This window comes from Heloderma suspectum, chromosome 1, assembly GCF_057233095.1.
Source record: "Heloderma suspectum isolate Gila_16-S chromosome 1, 16-S_ref, whole genome shotgun sequence".
Taxonomy (NCBI): domain Eukaryota; kingdom Metazoa; phylum Chordata; class Lepidosauria; order Squamata; family Helodermatidae; genus Heloderma; species Heloderma suspectum.
Window position 1 is genome coordinate 148,740,181 of NC_139458.1, and position 18,593 is coordinate 148,758,773.

Sequence of the window (18,593 nt, forward strand, 5' to 3'; positions counted from 1 at the left end):
TTGAGGAGGCAATCCCACCCATACACTATACAGCTTTTTGCTGAGTACTCTCTTTGGAGCAAAAAGAAATATGTCATCCTCCAGTTCAACTGGAATCTTAACAACAACAACAACAACAACAACAACAGGTTATCTACATAGTAACTGGTCCATGCCCTGAAAGTATATAAGGTGTAGAGGTATCTAACTAAGAATAAATAATGGAACCCCAAACATGGAATTCTGTCAAACATTGACATTCACTCTGGATATGAGGACTCAATTTTGTCCTGGGCCACATCTGGGCCACAGAACAGGATATAAATAAAACTTAAAAATAAATCACAGACCAATAATAAATAATGCTACCTTGAGTACAGAGAGGTGCTGTAAGTGACAGGTAAGTGACTTTCGTACATCCCTAATCACCAGCCCTTGACATCCCAGGTATCTCTGTACTTGTGTGCTGACATCTAGTATGCCCTGAAGAAGGCGCTCTCTAACCCATCCTAGGCTGCACATGTATAGAGGCCATTCAGCCTTCGATACTGGAACTCAGATTGGATTGCAGCCAGCCTGTAGTTTTAGCAGACTGGAATCAATCAATCAATCAATTAATTAATTTGCTGTTTCTGCTGCTGCTTAGCAGGACCCAACAGAGTTGCTGTAGCAGCACCGATTTGACTGCCAGAGGGCTCTGTCACCAGGAGTTGACTTTGGAGGAGAGAGAAGATCGAGATGCAAGCAATGACCCAGCTGAAGACCAGGAAGAGGAGGGGATGGTAATTGGCATATAAGACTCTCAGTCTCCTCTGGACCTCTGCAGGGTTAACAGCTCCTTGCTCATTATAAACAGGATCCTTCTAGAAAGTTGTTTTGTTTTTGGTTTTGTAACTAATTAAATTAGATCCTAATCATTGGAATGTTCTGAACTCCTCACCCAATGCAGATCTCCTTCTACAGTAGTATCCTAGTAGGAGAGAGAGTTCACGGGGAAAAATCAAAGGCTTTGCCTTGACGCAGAACATTATTCCTCTTTCCTTCCATGGGATTATCAGGGAAACAGGCTTCCTGTTGCAGCTCCTTCCCCAGCCTGTTCTGGCTTGATTGCCTAATTTTGCAGTGTCCTTGCTCTTGACAAATAATAAACAAATGCTTGCCAGATAATTATCACAGAAGTAGCTCTCAGCTGTCCAAGAGCTGGCAATGCCATTTCTCAGTTTTATTATGCCTCCCTGTAAGACACACTCTAGGAAAAATCAGATAGGGAAACATAACCATCTACAGTACAATCAGGTGTGTGTGTGTGTGCGCACGCATGTACATGTGTATATTTAACAGAGAAGCAGAATAGGCCTGAATTTTCAAGTAACACAATAAAAGCAGGCCATTGCAAAATAAAATAATCTTGGCTAGACATGAAGGATTTCGTTCTGTTTCAGTAGAGCTTATCTGAGAGTTCTGTTCTGCATCTAATATATTAGTTGCATTGCTGTTATTGTTATTACTCCATCAGGAAGCTATTATCATTTCCATGTGTGTCATCACATTTGACACACTTTTGCTTTACCAACCACCATTGCATTGCAACCGGGCTGATTTCTAGCCTGGCTTCCAGACTGTTATATTACTTCATATTTGTTTTGATTACATCAGTACTTACCAAAAGAGAAACATGCCCTATCTTGTTTTGAGGAGGGTGCATATTCAATGGCAGAGCTCATAAGAACAGAGAAAGAGCCCAGCTAGATCAGATTAGATCTATCTAGGTCAGCATCCTGTTTCCTATAGTGGCCAACCAGATGCCTATGGGAAGCATTTCAGGAGGGCATGAGCACAATCTCCCTTTCCCAGTGTTGTTCCCCAGCAACTAGTATTATTCAGAAGAACAAAGGCAGGGCTGAGCGAAAATAGCATCCTGAAAAGAGGCAGGGGCGGGGCAGGGGCGGGGCAGGGGCGGGGCAGTGGAATTCACTGAATATTCTCTGGGGAGAAGGCTAATTCTCTAACAGTTGAAAAAAAATTCTCAGAAAATCCCACAGAAAATTATCTTCCAAGATATTTCAGCTAATTTAATACTAAATAAAACTATATTGTTAGTTCATGCTGGTGTATAAAGGAAGTGGTGGGCTAAGAGGGGAAGACTGGATGGAGAATGGGCCAAGCACATTGCTTCCTTCACTACCTTGAAATATATTGTCTTGGATCCACGCTTGCATCTGAAATGCATTCCACACCCTATTAGTTGGTGAAATGATGTAGGGGATTCTGCCAAATATTCTCTGTTCCCTCCTCAAAATTTTCCAACAGTTTGGGGAAGCCAGAAAAATAAATCTCTCTGATAATTTTAAAAGAATTCTTTTCTGATGAATTTTGGCTCAGCTTTAGTCCAAGGTAGGGAGAATCAGCAAAGCTCGACTTGTTGAGGTTCTCCAAGTTCCACCTCGAAACTCAGACTACCTCGTTTCCATTCCCAGTTACGAGCCTTGTCGTTGTTGCTTTTTGACATTTGTTAACATTGTTGTATGCACTGCATTTTTTTTAAAGTGTGCGCTGAAATGTGCACTCTCTCTGCCACCCACTATTGACTAAAGTGTATGCACTTTCCAAAGTACACAATTTTTGAACCAGCATCGCAAGTTCAGGGAAGTCCAAGCTTTGTTCTCCAAATGCAGTTGATTTTGCATTTGGAGGTGTGAATGAGGCAAGTTCTGGTCACAAACAAACCAAAATGAAATTATCATACATCCCTAGTCAAAGGTTCTGCCCCTGTTGTCTCTGCCTACAAGGAGTGTCTCTGGTAGCAGACTGGGAAACTTATCTGCTACCTAAGCCATCGAATGTAAAACTGCCAGTCAGAATAAACAATACTGGTCTAGATGAACCAATAGTCTGACTCATATAAGACAAACACCATATCTTTGTAAACTGCCCAGAGAGCTTCGGCTATGGGGCAATATAGAAATGTAATAAATAAGAATAGTCTTTATATGTCCATCCCATCAAGCTTCCTTGACAACTAAAGGCTGTGGCAGTTTGGTAGCATTAGCACCAAGCCTGACTCATTTAATCAAAGACTGAGCCACAGATCATAATTGAGTGGTTATGTGAACAGCAGTGATCTCCAAGGATCAGATATTAAACACAGCTAAGAATAAGAGAAGACTGCAAAATAGTATCCTGTTTGACAACTTTTTCTAGCTCACTGCAGGTTAATTATTTCAGGGCAGAGTCAATATTAAATATTCGCTTCTCCAGTCTCAGCAAGGGAATTTGATTTCACTATAAAACAAATAAAGTTGAAACACATGGGGCATAATTAGAGAGAAAGTTCTCTCATTTCTATGGCCAGTTTTATTTAAAGAAAATAAATTAATAATCCTAGCTGTATTCCACAAATGAAATGTTGGAGAAGAGCTGGCATGTGCAAAAACAAACCTCTGCTTTCATTTTCCCCTCTTCCTTTATTTATTTATTTTTTAGCCGGCAATAGCATCTAATTTCCCTGTGGTCTATTTTCTGCAGTACAACACATGCAAGCAATACAACGTTTGAGCAGGGAAAAGAAAAGAAAAAACATTAAGTTTGAAATTAAATTTCAAAGCAGAAAGGCAGGCAGGCAGGCACCATGGCGATCCAGGTTGGCAGCAAGTAAAATCATAGATTAAAAGTCAGCTCTGATTAGCAGCCACCATATTCAAATTAAGCCAATGCAATTCTTTTTTTTTTTTTTTAATGTTTTTGGAAGCTGCTGTAGCAGGAGAAGGAGTGAAGGGGTGATTGACAGCAGGAGCCAGAATGGAATGATAGGTGTAGTTAGTGTCAGCTGGGAAAGATGGTTAATGAGCAGGGTCAGTGATAGTTGGGGAGTCAGAAGACAGGGATTCAGTGGAGTTATGATGAAAAGAGACAGTTGGTAAGAAGACAGGGAGAATTAATGCAGCAGCTAGAAGTGGGAGCAGTCAGGGTTAGTTATTTAGAAGACATGGAGAGGAGTTAAGTGAGATCAGAGATGTCCGGTTAGGTTATTAGAACCATATGTATGATTATTTATCACTACTTGTTCTAGATGCATTTATGTTCCATAAATAAATATAGGTTTAATGTTTTAACTAGAAATGTGCACTAATTGCCTCTTAACATTCTCCACTCTATTTGTGGGCAGCGAAATTGGGAGGATAATTTCACTGAATTTCTTCTGTAGAAGGAGAAATTCTCCAACAATTTCTCACAGGTAGAGCTCACCAATGGCAAGGGTCTTAGCACAGCTTCTTCCTTTTTTTCCTAGGGCGTTTGGAGTTTGTTTTTTGGCATGGCCACTGCAAGTGGCAACAGCAGCAAGTGTGTTGGCAGCCTGGCCCCCATTTTGCATTCTTCACAATACCCCATACCTAGCATTGTTCTGGGGCATGGGGGGGGGAGAGGGAGGAAGGCAACCCCACCCCCCAGATATGGGGAAGAACATTTGGGGAAACTCTGCAAAGTGGCCTTTTATTTCTGGGGTGGAGGGTTAAGAAAAAGAAAAATCTCAGGACTTGTCTGAGACAAATCTCCTCTGAGAAATGTTGGCTCAGTTCTAGTTGTTATTCTTTAGGGTTCAGCACTTTCCCCAGGACTTTAAGAGAAATGTTAAATCTTATCACTAATGCAGGTGCAGAGAGATGATTGTGCAGTGAAAGACAGGACACTCTTACACACTGCTCAGTCACCTCCTAAGTAAAGGAAGAACAAGAACCCAGAATGCAACCCATGAGAATTTCTCTGAAACTTCTTCAATTTTCTTTCAAAAGCAATTTCTTTTCTATCAAATTGAATGAGAATGGCCAAAAATAATGTGGGAGAAATTTTCAGCATGGCACTACTTTTAACTACCTGTGTTCTGGTCTGGGTGGACTCTAAGGTTGGCATATCTCAGTCTAAGTGCTGGCTTTAATATACACAGTTGAGTACATGAAATGGAAAGTCCTGCTGCTCTCTGTAAATCAGTAGGTGGTGGCAGCAGGTTATTTTGGAGGATAGTAATTTACTCAGTGACCTCAAGAGGCCAAGGCTTTGTGGGGGACCCCTAAATATGTCAGAGGCTTTCCATGAAGACAAGACTTTCTATGGAGACATTATGAGAGTACATTTTTAAAAAACTGAAGCTTGAGCAGTGTAGACGTTCAGAAAATGTTGAAACTTTGAAAAAGTTCAAAGCTCAAGTTTTAATAGCAAAACAGTCTATGCTTTCATGTAATGGGAGTGGGTTCTTATTGGAAGAAGATAGGCTAATTGTGTGGGTGAATGAGAGGGAAGGAGGTGGGTTGGAAGTAGGGATGTACAAAACTCTTACCTGGCTCCGCGCCGGGCAATCCGCGTAGGGGGAGGCGCTCCGTCCTTCCCCCCGGAATCCTCCCCGGCCGGCTCCGCTCTCCAGCAACTCTGCAGAGCCACTGGCCAGGGCCACCCACAGCCGGACATCTGGACGCTGGGCTGCACAGGGATGTAAATGGCAGCTGCCGTAGCCACCACCATTTGCGTCCGTGTCTTTAGCCGTGATAGGCTATGTAAATATATACGTAGCCTATCACAGCTAAAGACACAGATGCAAATGGTGGCGGCTACACCATTTGTGTCCCTGCCCTGAGCCGCAATAGGCTACATAGATACTTAGGTAGCCTATCACGGCTTGCCAGGGATGCAAATGGCGGCCGGTGTAGCGGCCGCCATTTGCAGCTGCAGCCCAGCAGTGGCTGGAGCTGCCGCCGGAGCCGGAGACAGATAGGCTCCATTTCACGGGGCTTTCGCGGGGTGGTGGGGTGGGTTGCTCCATTCCGCCATGGATTCTGGGGGAGCAAATTCACTGGAATTCAGCCTCCCTGGGATCCGTGGTGGAATTCTCTAACATCCCTAGTTGGAAGACCCTGTTTGCTGTGGTGAGGGGATGCTTGTTTTAATGTAGTGGGAAGAAGTTGTATTACTGGGGTGCTCACTTAAGGGAAGCTGATGCAGGATTAGGGATGTCAGAGAATTCCGCCATGGACTCCAGCGAGGCCGGATTCTTTAGAATCTGCCCCCCCGGAATCCATGGCGGAACAGCTTCCCCCCCGCCACCCCATGGAATCCCCCCAGGATGGAGCTTACCTGGCGGTGGATGAGGCGGCAGCAGCTCCAGCGGTGGATGCGGTGGCAGTGGCAGCTCTGGCTGGTCTCCTGGCTGGCCGCTGCCGGGCTGCTGCAGCTGCAAATGTTGGCTGTCGTAGTGGCCACTATTTGTGTCCTTGCAGTCAGCTGTGATAGGCTACATAAGTATTTACGTAGCCTATCACGGCAAAAAGCAGGGAGGCAAATGGTGGCCGCTACACCATTAGTGCCCCCACTCTTTGCCGTAATAGACAACGTAAGTATTTATGTAGCCTATCACAGTAGAGGCAGCCATGCAAATGGCTTAGCAGCCACCATTTGCATGGCTGCCTTTACCGTGATAGGCTATGTAAATACTTAGGTAGCCTATCATGACAAAAAGCAGGGGCGCAAATGGCGTAGCGGCCGCCATTTGCATCCCTGCTCTTTGCCGCCATGATAGGCTACGTAAATACTGACGTAGCCTATCATGGCTGACTGCAAAGACACAAATGGCAGCCATTACGACAGCCGCCATTTGCGGCTGCAGCAGCCTGGCTGTGGCCGGAACTCTGGCTGCGGCTGGCTCCACTTTGCCGGCTGGGGAGGATTCCGGGGGGAGGAATGGAGCACCTCCCCCCACAGTGGATTGCTGGCACGGAGCAAGGTAAGTGTTTCATACATCCCTATGCAGGACATAATTGGAAAGTTGAGAGAGGAAAAGGGAGGGAAAGAAGGATATGCCCCCTGAAAGTTGTTCCAGTCACAAGGTAAACATCCAAACATATTTTCATCCAATCATTCTCAGACTACTAGCGCCCATGGCGACATGGGCTTTATGCTAGCATGGAAGAAGAATGCAACATGCTTAATTCTGTGTTGCACTGTGCTTCCTACCTGTCCCAGTCAGAACCAGGGCAAGACTGCTGATTTCAGTGTAGGGAGTAACATCACCTTAGGAACTGGTGTATACTACTGAGAGTTATTTGAAATTACTGCTGAAAAGAAACAGGATGCAGATAAGATTTTCTCATTCTTCCCATTCTGAAAATATTCCTTCCCCATCTGTATCCCATACATGTAGGATAGCCATATCTCCATCATCCCAAAGCCTAAGACTCAAGAGGTGGGGTTTGATGATGTCATGAGTCAGGTGCTGGTGGTGTCATGGCCTGTTGATTACACAGGATTGCAAACACTTGAAAGATCAAAATCTGATATGTGGGATAATGGCCCCACAGTAAAGAGGCAGAGCTCGGGGTATACAAAACCCACTTCCCGTTCCGTCCGGGTGTCTGTGGGGGGGTGGGAGGCGATCTGTCCCTCCCCCCGGAATCCTGCCCAGCCAGCTCCACTCTGCTCCATGGCAAGTCCGCAGAGCCTCCGGCCAGGGCCACCCACAGCCGGACTTCCATCTGCTGCTGGGCTGCAGCCACAAATGGCGTCCGGTGTAGGAGACGCCATTTGCACCCCTTCCTTTGGCCATGATTGGCTATGTAAATATTTACGTAGCCAATCACGGCCAAGGGCAGGGACGCAAATGGTGTCTGCTACACCGGACGCCATTTTGTTCCACAGCCCAGCAGTGGATGGCTGAGGAACGAAGACGGCTACCCGGACCAGCCGCCGCCAGGTAAGTTTCATCCCCGGGAAATTTCGGGGGGTGGGGAGGGAGGTAGTCTGTTCCACCATGGACTCCAGGGGGCTGGATTCTGAAGAATCCGGCCTCATTAGAGTCTGTGGCAGATTTCTCTGCCCTAGGCAGAGCCCAGTGGCAAAGAGATGGAACTAGAGATGTGCAAAGGCCCAGAAGGGGGGGAAATCTCAAACACTTCAATGGACCTGTTTCAGATTAATGCAGTAACAATGTTGAATGGACAATGAAATGCTGTAGCATATCTCCAGCTGCTAAAAGGAAAATTGGGGGCTCACAGAGTGAGACTGGGGGAGGGGGGTTCAGGGGGGAGGGAGGAAAAAGGACAATTTCTCTCCCTTTTCCACCCTCCTGATACCTTCCCCTACTGTGTTATATAGTGCCAAATGGCTTAGCTTTAGAGCCTGCTGTTGACAACCTGAGAACTTTATTACTATATGTAGGGATGCCAGAGAATTCCGCCACGGATTCCTAAAGAATCTGGTCCCCCGGAATCTGTGGTGGAATGGCCTCTTGCCCCCCCCCCGCAGAATCCCCCGGGGACGGCACTTACCTGGGGCGGATGCGGCGGATTCGGTGGCGGCTCCGGCAGCAGCTCCGGCAGCTGGTCTCCTGGCCGGCCACAGCCGGGCTGCTGCCGCCGCCATTGCCATCCATGCAGCCGTGATAGGCTACGTAAGAATTTACGTAGCCTATCACGGCTGCCCCCCCAAAAAACCCCCAGCATATGCAAATGGCGGCGGCTATGGCAGCCACCATTTGAATTCCCTATTTTTCGCCGATTTATCTTACGTAAATATTTATGTAAGATAAAACGGGGAAAAAAAGGGGAACACAAATAGCGTAGTGGGCACTATTTGCGTTCCTTTATTTTTCGCTGTTCTAGCCGACGTAAATATTTAAATTAGGGATAGGGGAGAATTTCTCCCCGAAACTTCAGGGGGCCGAGTGCCAACGCATTCGGCCCCCTGAAATTGGCGGTGAAATTCTCGGGCCACCCCCCCCCCCGGGATGGAACTTACCTTTCACGAATGTCCCTCCCGGCGGTAAGTCCCGGCGACGGTTCGTCGGGTCTTCGTCAGGGGCGGGGGCGGCAGCCGGTCTTTCGACCGGCTGCCGCCGCCGCCATTACAAGGAAAGTTAAAAAAAAAAAAACCACCCCCGTGATAGGCTACGTAACGATTAACGTGGCCTATCACGGCTAGATTTGCAAAGTCAGCCGTGATAGGCTACGTTAATCATCATGTAGCCTATCACGGGTGACTTTGAAAAAAAAAAACAAAGCACGTACACGAATGGCGGCCCCCATAGGGAGCCGCCATTTGTGTTCCTTATTTGGTCCCTGTAGTCTATGTAAAGATTTACGTAGACTACGGCGAAAATAAGGGCAACGCAAATAGCGTTTTGCAAATCTAGCTATGATAGGCTACGTTAATCGTTACGTAGCCTATCACGGGGGTCGTTTTTTGTTTTGTTTTTTCGCGGCCGGGTAGACGGGGCGCTTCTACCCAGCTTGACTTTCGCTGGCGAGGGATGGGGCACCTCCCACCCAGCCTGAATTTCGGCCGGGCGAGGCGGAAAGCCTCCTCCCCCTCGCATGAACTTCGGGGGGAGAAGCAAAGTGCCTCCCCCCCACCACAAAAAAGCTGCGAGACAAGGTAAGTCCCTTTCGTACATCCCTAATTTAAATAGCCTACACTCCATCCCTGCCCCCGGAATCCTCGACGGGGGGGAGGCGATCCAGTCCTCCCCCCTGGAATCCTCCACGGCCAGCTCCGCTCCGCAGCCAGGCCGTGGAGCAGCTGGCCAGGGCCATCCGCAGCTGGATTTCCAGCTGCGGACAGGCTGATGCGGACACAAATGGCAGCCGCCATAGCGGCTGCCATTTGCATCCAGCCAGGCAGCCGTGATAGGCTATGTAACAATTTACGTAGCCTATCATGGCTACTCCCCCCCAAAAAACCCCAGCGTACGCAAACGGTGGCGGCTACGGCAGCCGCCATTTGCGTTCCCCTTTTTTTCGCCATTTTATCTTACGTAAATATTTTACGTAATAATTTACGTAGCCATGATAGGCTACGTAAATTGTTACGTAGCCTATCACGGCTGCCTGGCTGGACACAAATGGCAGCCGCTATGGCGGCCGCCATTTGCGTTCGCAGCAGCCCGTCTGTGGCCGGAAATCCTGCTGCGGACGGCCCTGGCCAGCTGCTCCACAGCCTGGCTGCGGAGCGGAGTTGGCCGTCGAGTATTCCAGGGGGAAGGACCGGATCGCCTCCCCACCGTTGAGGATTCCGGGGGGAGGGACGGAGCGCCTCCCCCCCCACCACAAAAGATTCTATGAAAAAGTATGTGACTTTTGTACATCCCTAACTATATGGAAAAGAGCAGGTTTTTGAAAAATATCCCTGCTCTAAAGGAGCTCACAATGAGACAGACATTGAGATCAATAGAAGATGAAAGGGAAAGACAAGGGCAGGGAGGAAAGAATGAAGGGAAATCCAATTATATGTGGTTGGTTGCATCTGTGAATGTGGATTAAGAGGATAAAGCCATAGGCCACACATATGAACTCAGATCTATGGAATTAGTTGTTTAAGGTTACTTCAGTTTTTAATGTTATAGGACAAGATGAACTATATTATATTTCATCAACCATGTTGAAACCTGAAACATCTGTTGCTTTTTCTTCTGTCTGCAGCCTATGATCTTTGTATGTGATATCAATGATGGTAAAGTAATAGGAAAGTACTGAAACTTCCCTGAGCCATTCCACCATTTTGTCCTTGTATGTTTTCATTTATTTGCTGTTAATTGATTCTACCTTGATTTCCACAGAGACCATGATGATAGTGTCCGTCACCCAGCACTCCACCAAGTCCCTTTGAAACCTTCTGAAATTGCTTTTGTAAGCTTTGTGCATATCCGTAGATCCTTCGCTGCTTAAAATATCTGCTACATGTTCATCAAAGTCATCCATGTGCTTGGCAGAAACATCCCTATCCTTATTGTGGTTTCTGGTAGGAAACAGAGCGATAAAATTTGTCTCCACTGAAAAGGCTGGAGCATTCTATTCATCTGCTTTATCAGGAAACCAGCAACAGGACCAAGATTTACTGCAGAATAATTCCAAAACTTTTACTAGGTATTTTAGGAGGTTTTCAGTGGTAACAACAGGAATGCTTTCCAAAGAAGTTGAAATGACACGAATTTCAGAACAAATGTGAAAAACTGAACTACAGAATGACTGATTCTAGGGGTGAGTTCTCTCATTACACTAATTATGTGGTGAGTGACTCTAGGTGTATTTATGTGGAAGTTTCCTGCATACTTCTGGTTCAATGCTTTAATATAAAACTGGAAGTATAGAAAACAGCTCCGGGAGAGAGCAGAGAACAGGAAGGCCAGGCGTGCTATGGTCCATGGGGTCACGAACAGTCGGACATGACTTAACAACAACATAGAAAACAGTAATGATTTTGATGTTTCTTTTCCTTAGACTTCAGCATCTGTGCTGTTCACTTTTCCAAGTGGCCAGAAAAGATGAACAGCCTGAGACATTCCTCCTGGAGGTGAATAAGAATGCTTGAGGAATTGCACCTTTGAAAACTCTGATACAAACTGACCCAATCAGGACTAATATCAGGATCAGAATGAAGCTATATATCACATTAAAGACTTCTCTGAAGGTTGTGTGATACAGCTCAGCTTTAAAAACATAATCAACTTTTTTTTGAGATCAAATACATTTAGGGAGCAATCCTATGGCCCCAAGACATTGTCTGAGGGGCCATAGGATAGTGGGAATTCCTCCCTCCAAGGTCAGAGACAGCACCCTGACCTTGGAAGGGGGAGACAAAGATCCGACCTCCCACCCCCTACAGCCAGTGTAGAAAGAACTGCGCCGGCTGCCCTCCAAAGTTGGAAAATCAACCTTGGGGAGGGGGGAAAGAGGGTGGGCAGGAAGGAGACCAGAGAGGCCAGTATGCAAGCTATCCTGGGCCTCTTCCTGCCTCCTTCTTTCCCCCTCTGAAGTGCCATTGCTAGACAGGCCAAAAAGCCCATCTAGCGAAAAATACAATGATCTGAGGACAGGGAGGTGAAAATTGCCTCCACTGCTCCTCCCACCCTGCCAGCTTCAGCCTGGCAGGGCACTGGATACATGGAAGCCTCCAAGGTTGCAGGCTTCTGTCTCACATATGACTGTGACCTTAGAAATGTGTATTTTGACAGAAAATGCATCCCCAAATAGTGTTTAAATACATATGTAAATGTGCAGATCTTGTTTGTTTTTTTTTAATTGCAGATTAATATGAAACCTGATGGAATGGAATGATGGGTGAATGCATGTATCTGTAAAACAGACTGGAAATAAACTGATCTGTTAATCCCTGGAGGTGAATTAAGCATAATTCAGCATCAGAGGACTGGAATAAGTGAGGGTTAGCTGGTAGCATGTCCTGAACTCCAGTCAGCTTTTAACAACAGAGATTCAGCAGGGTGTTGTTGTTGTTGTTGTTGTTGTTGTTGTTGGGGGAGGGGTAGATACAAGGTGAGAGATGCTGAGCTCCTTCAACAATGATATGAGGAATGTTTGTCATGCAATATTTTTATCAATGCTTACACTAATCAAAATATAATGGGTAACAGAGACAAATGTGTGTGCATTTGTTTAAAATATACACTGAATTAGAAGGGGATTATAGGCTTCTCTTGTGTCAGTAGGTGATTGGAAGGGATGGGATTATCATCATGCATTTGGTTTTTATGACCTTTAAGGTCCCCATCTGCCCTGAATTTCTCTGAGAAAGCTCAGAAAAATGCCAGGCTTTCTTAGGTGAGTTTGCTCATCACTAGTTAGGTTAATTGAATTAATACCCCAGTTTAGATATTTAATAACGTGGTGTCCTAGTTTACTTCCCATTACTTCCCATTTTCTTCTTTCTTGTATATGGGGACAATAATCACGTTATAGAAGCAAAGTTTTATCACCCAGCTCTGAAAACTCTCCTCAACTCTACTTCCCCACCCCTGCATCCATCCTCAAGCCAAGAAGTTAATTTGGAATTTAGATCTCAAACAAAAAATAGAAAGGACAGTTCTAAAATTTCAGTATATATTTTATGAGATGATTCCAAGGCACGGATTCAAATAACAATCTTCACTCCAACTTTCACCCCCCCCCCAAGCCCTTTTAAACCTGTAATATAGATTCATTCCTCAGAAATGGTGCAAACTGGCAAATGAGTCCAGAAAAATTACTAGCTCACAAATATTTACTAGTCCAACACCACACGCTTCCCTATGGCTCTGAGACAGTTTTGGAGGGGTCATGGTTTTGGACTTGGAGGAATCTCTCCCTCCAAGGTTGTAGTTAGAGTTACGACCTCAGAGGAGGAAACATGAGGAGAATCGCCCTTCCCTAAGCCCCAAACAGCTGCTGTGGAAAGCTCTGCGGCAGCTCCCTCTCCTGAGGTATGACCTCAGGAAGGGGAAGAAGAGTGAGGGATAGGGGCATGCTAGTGGCTGGGGAGGGAGAGGCCACAGATCTGCTGAATCCAATAGCATCTTGGCTCCTGTCCTTGCCCCCAGGACGAATGGAGGGTTAGATGGGCTCAGAGGCCCGGTCCTCCGAAAGGGCTTTTTCTGCTAGATGAGCTCAGAGGCCCATCTAACAGAAAAAGCCATTTTGGAGGACTGGGAGGCAAAAATAGCTTCTGCCATTCCTTCTGCCCTGCCGGCAAATTTGTGAATGGGACATGTCCACATGAATTGCAGTCCCAAAAATGAGCAAGGGCACTTTCTCCCAATTTCTGATCACATTCAAAAATGCGTTTAAAAAAAAAAGCAGTTGGAAATGCACACTTAAAAAAGCACTCATTGTCATACTTCAGTCATTGGCGGGAAAGTACGCACTTTTGAAAAATACACACAGAAATGTGCACTTTCCCCATTCGAACGAGCTGAAAAACAGGCCAAAAACAAACACAGAAGTGAGCTGAAATGAGATTTGAAGTGATTTTCAGAGATCTGAGCTCAAAAATCGATGGTTCTCCCATCTTTACTGGCAAGAGCCCAGCAGGGCATTGGATATTCAGAATGCTCTGCCATCTCAGCATCTATCCTATAGGACTGCGCCCTTAGTCATTTGTGACCTAAAAGAAAATAAGAACCATGTTCCTAAAGCTTCCATGTTTGTTAGTCACTTGAAGGCAATTCTTCCTCACCATCAGCAATGAGCAGAGCGGTCATTTACAGTCCTGGAGCAATGAACAATGGTGATCCCAATTTCTATTATGTGGATACGGTACACTAAAGTATGCAACCGTAAACAATCCATTTAAACAAAACAAGTGCATTAAGGAGATGGCATGTTCTGATGATTCAGACAACTTCTCCTTTTCTTTCCCACCCCTTTAAAACTTCAAAGCTATCAAATGTGGCTTGGGAATCAAAATTAATCCTTGCACAAATCTGCAGCTTGACTGAATTTGCGTACTCGATCTCCCACAAACTGGCATGTAGAGAAAGAGAATGTCTCACACAATTTACCATTTCCTGGATCTTCACCGCGGTACTTCTTATTAGCAACTCAGTTATATCTAATATCAATAATGTTTCTGGATTAGAATTTTCAGTTATAGCAAACTGAAGTTATAAGCCACTAGGCCTAAAGAAAACAAAACACAAGAAAAGGAGAGAGAATAATTACCTGTCTTTGATGCCACAGAGATCAATGCGTAAATCACTAAAATTCCCCAGGGAGCCTTGCTGAACTAAAACGAGGTCCTTCGGCTGGTTATCAATAAAGATGAGTCTCATGCAGCCTTGAAAAGCCATAATGGGATTTAAACATTTCGAATCGGTAAAATTGTCAGGGCAACCTGTGGGGCAAAGAGGGGAGAAAACCGTGAGATGAAGAATACTGAAATGATCATTTATTTCCTTAGGAATTCACCAATGGCAGGTATAATTATTCCTAGTGTTTTCATTGCCTGCTTGATATGAGCATTTGAATTACAGATTCTATGAGAGAGAGAGAGAGAGAGAGAGAGAGAGAGAGGTTGATATAAAGCTTCACAACAGCAAAACAACGAGGCTCTGGATCCACTGTGGATGCAGTCAGTACAAGAAAGATAGAAAGACTAATGGCAGACAATTCAAAAATATATATTTAAGCTAAATGTTTCGGCTTCCACCCTCATCAGTAGCTGTGCTGTTAAATGGAGCGGCAGTAAACTGCCACTCCTGATATCCATTTAACAGCACAGCTACTGATGAGGGTGGAAGCCGAAACATTTAGCTTAAATATATATTTTTGAATACTGTGTTGTTAGTCTTTCTGTCTTCCTTGTGTGTGTGTGTGTGTGTGTGTGTGTGGAGAGAGAGAGAGAGAGAGAGAGAGAGAGAGTAAAAATAGTGATTAAATGCAGTGGACAAGTTTTGCTTGTCTCTTATTTAAGATAGGAAGTGTGCAATCCAAGCCCAGTAAAAACATTGCTGTTGTTTTTAGTTGAAGGTTTGTGGACTGGACCTGCAGGACAAAACCCATCATGAACACCTCCTCCATAAATCCCATTAAGAATGTGCCAGACTATTTGTCCATCTAGTATTGTGTACTCCTCCAGCTTTCCCCAACCTGGTGCCCTACAGACATTTTGGATTACAACTCACAACATTCCTGACCATTAGCCATGCTGTCTGGGGCTGGTGGAAGCTGGTCCAAAATATCTGGAGGGCACCAGATTGGGGAAGGCTGGTCTACACTGACTGGCAGTGGCTTTCCATAATCTCAGGCAGAGAAAGGTATTTCCTTGATACTTTCAATGCTGGTGATTGATCTTCAGACCTTCTGCATGCACTGAGCTGTAGACGGTAGACCTATCCATTGAAATGAATAGGAATTACACAAGAACTATGCCCTGCTATAGCAACTGTCCTTGAGCCTTTGAGGAAGACACACCCCATCCTAAAAGATATAGCAATAATGTTATATACCAAGCTGGTGTCTCAAAGATGACTGCTAGTTGCACCAGAAGAACAAGGGTTATGAATGAGTCCTACATCTTATATTTCCTGCTAGTCTGGCATCATGCTAGGCATTTTCTAAACCCTATAGATAGTGTTACTGCACCAGTGGAGACTGTACTCTTTTCTTCTGACCCTAAGCCCAACACTAGCTCTGTTATCCATAGGATCTACATCAGTTATTCATATGCAATCCCCATAGTACACCTCATGGTTCTAAGCAGAGCAGACACATTCATAGTGACTTTACAGTTTAGGAATACACATAAAACTGCCAAAGAAAGCCTTCTCCTGTTGTCCACTGTTCCTCAAGAATGGACGAGGGTGTATAAATCAGCATAAACAGTGTTCTGTATCAATGAAATACACAGCAAGCAGGAAATGGAAGGGGGGAAGGGGGGAAAGGCATGGTTTGGGGCGTTGTGAGTGGCAAGTACAATACAAGAACAACTAAGTAGCTGACAGAAGTGCTTGTTAATCACTGTTAATAAATAGATGATATGACTGTCAAGACAGAAGCAATCCTAGAATCACTATCATCATCATCATCTAAACTACAGCAGCCTTTGCCTCAGATGTATTAAAATGTCCATTTGTACCTAACTCTACACCTAGTGACAACTAGCTAAACCAAATGCATCTGTGTATGGTGGTCCACCGGGGACTATCACCTTCCTGTTTTTGATGTGCAGTGGGACTACAAAAAAAGGGGGATTGTCACAATACATGACTGGTGGGCTGTGGGTTTGGTGGGTTGCAGGTTGTGCAAGCCCACTCCAGTCCAGTATCAATCCCATAGCACTTCAACAAACAAGCTGAATCAGGAACAAAGGTAAAGCATCCATATGCTTGGCTATGCCAAGGAATGACTGATAACCGTAGGTGTGCATACAGGGTGTGACAAATGTGCCCAGGCACACCCTAATGTCTTTTTTAAAAGTGGCTTTGTGTTTTAATATAATCACATGATATACTCCTTTAGTTTTAAAGTGTGGATTATTGTATTATGCAAGAAGCGCAGAATTGCTTAATATAGATGTTGTAGAAATGTATAGGAAGCCTGCAAACACTTACCCCACTACTGCAGCACCACATTACCATTGGTCCTCCCCCCGCTTCCGACAATTGTTCTAGAAAATTCCTTGGCCTATATAAGTGGTGGTGTTGTGCATTCCCAGAGCAGTGTCCACAGTGTTTGTAATCTTTGTGCAGAGAGCATATGTGACCCTGCTGAAGCTGCTTCCATGACATCACCTGGGGGGGGGATATCTCAGTTAGCCCAGCCAGCAGCAGGAGAAACTCCATACAGTGGGGAAGGCCTGTGGCCTGGGATTTATTTACTCAGGAGCGTCCTTCATTTTTACAGGTATGTGTGGGGTTCCAAATCAGTTATCTCCTTGGAAAAAAAGGAAGGTTCCTCCTGTGCAAGCACCGGGTCATTACTGATCCCTAGGGGGATGCCGCTTACGCTAGCATTTTCATGGCAGACTATCGCGGGGTGGTTTGCCATTGCCTTCCCCAGTCGTGACTACTTTTCCCACAGCAAGCTGGGTACTCACTTTACTGACCTCGGAAGGATGGAGGGCTGAGTCGACCTGAGCCGGTTACCCGAGACCCGGCTTCCGCTGGGATTGAACTCAGGTCATGGGGAGAGTTTCGGTTGCAATACTGCTGCCTACCACTCTGCGCCACACGAGGCTCCTTGATAGGAGCTATTATTAGGTTGGTCAATTTGGTTTAGCTCATTATCTGGTTAAAGATAAAGATCATGAAAACTGACCGTATCTTTGCATACACCTGGTTATCACTGCAGCAAAAATTTGGTATTTTTTGTCTCATTTTTGAAGTTTGTATTTTTTTAAGTTTAGTTGTTAATTTAAAAAACAAATAAGTTTAGTTGTTAATTTTTTTAAAAAAAATAAGTTTAGTTAAGTTTTCATTTGTTTGATGAATAAAAATCATGTCCTTTGCGAGTGAGTATTCAATGTTTGTCTTTAAACGTTTGTCTTTAAAAATAAAAATAAATAAAATTCCCTGAGTGCACACCCTAATGAAATGTGCTATGCATGCCTATGCTGATAACTAGCACAGTCAGTTAATAACAGCAGTGAAGCAACAGCTGCCAGATGTTCATGCACCTGCTTCATGCCACCTGCTTGCAAGGTATGCCTTTTATGGAAACTCTATGCCACCTTTTTCCAGTATGGCGTTTGAACTGCACTGAGCTTTACGCCAGCTTGCTGGGAGTTATGTCAGCATCTGGGCTAAAACTACTGTTATGCTTAAGAGAATCGGAGAGGGAAAATGAAAATGTCATCCGATAGCACTGCACACCCTGGATATAATCAAGGAGCACACAGAGTAAACTCTCTGAAATATCAGGGGTGCAAAGATCAAACCAAAATGAAGTCTTTAATACCACCACATCCTGCAAGAAGGTATTAACAAAAACACCATCACATATACAGGCAGTCAGCATAGCCAAACAGTGTTAAATTGAGACAAATGTTCTCCTAACCTTCCTAGTATAGTATCAAAAGATGGGATCAGGAGATAGTGTTAGAACAGTATTTTAAAACAAACATGCACACAGACTGAAATTGCAGTGATCAACATTATACACCTATGAGAAATGCTTCTGGTACTTTTTGGAAATCCAAATTCTAAGTTCCCAAATATTCCACCCAAACCCACAGAAAAGAAATGCCTACATTTTCTCCCTTTGCTTCTAGAGGAAAATAAGATTCAAGTTTGCAAGAACTTTATATGCTACCTAAACAGAGACAGAATCCAGAAAGCCTGTGAACTGCATCTTTTCACATGGGTGCTT

At 44.8% G+C, this 18,593-nt stretch overlaps 1 protein-coding gene across 1 annotated transcript in view; it reads right to left on the reverse strand.

Annotated features, from left to right (window-relative positions):
• CNTNAP5 (contactin associated protein family member 5) overlaps positions 1-18,593 on the reverse strand; it is a 664,045-nt gene that overhangs the window by 256,092 nt on the left and 389,360 nt on the right. Inside the window, exon 10 of the mRNA XM_084806776.1 lies at positions 14,448-14,619. Within this exon, the coding sequence (XP_084662902.1) occupies positions 14,448-14,619 (172 nt within the window). The remainder of the gene's footprint in view (positions 1-14,447; positions 14,620-18,593) is intronic.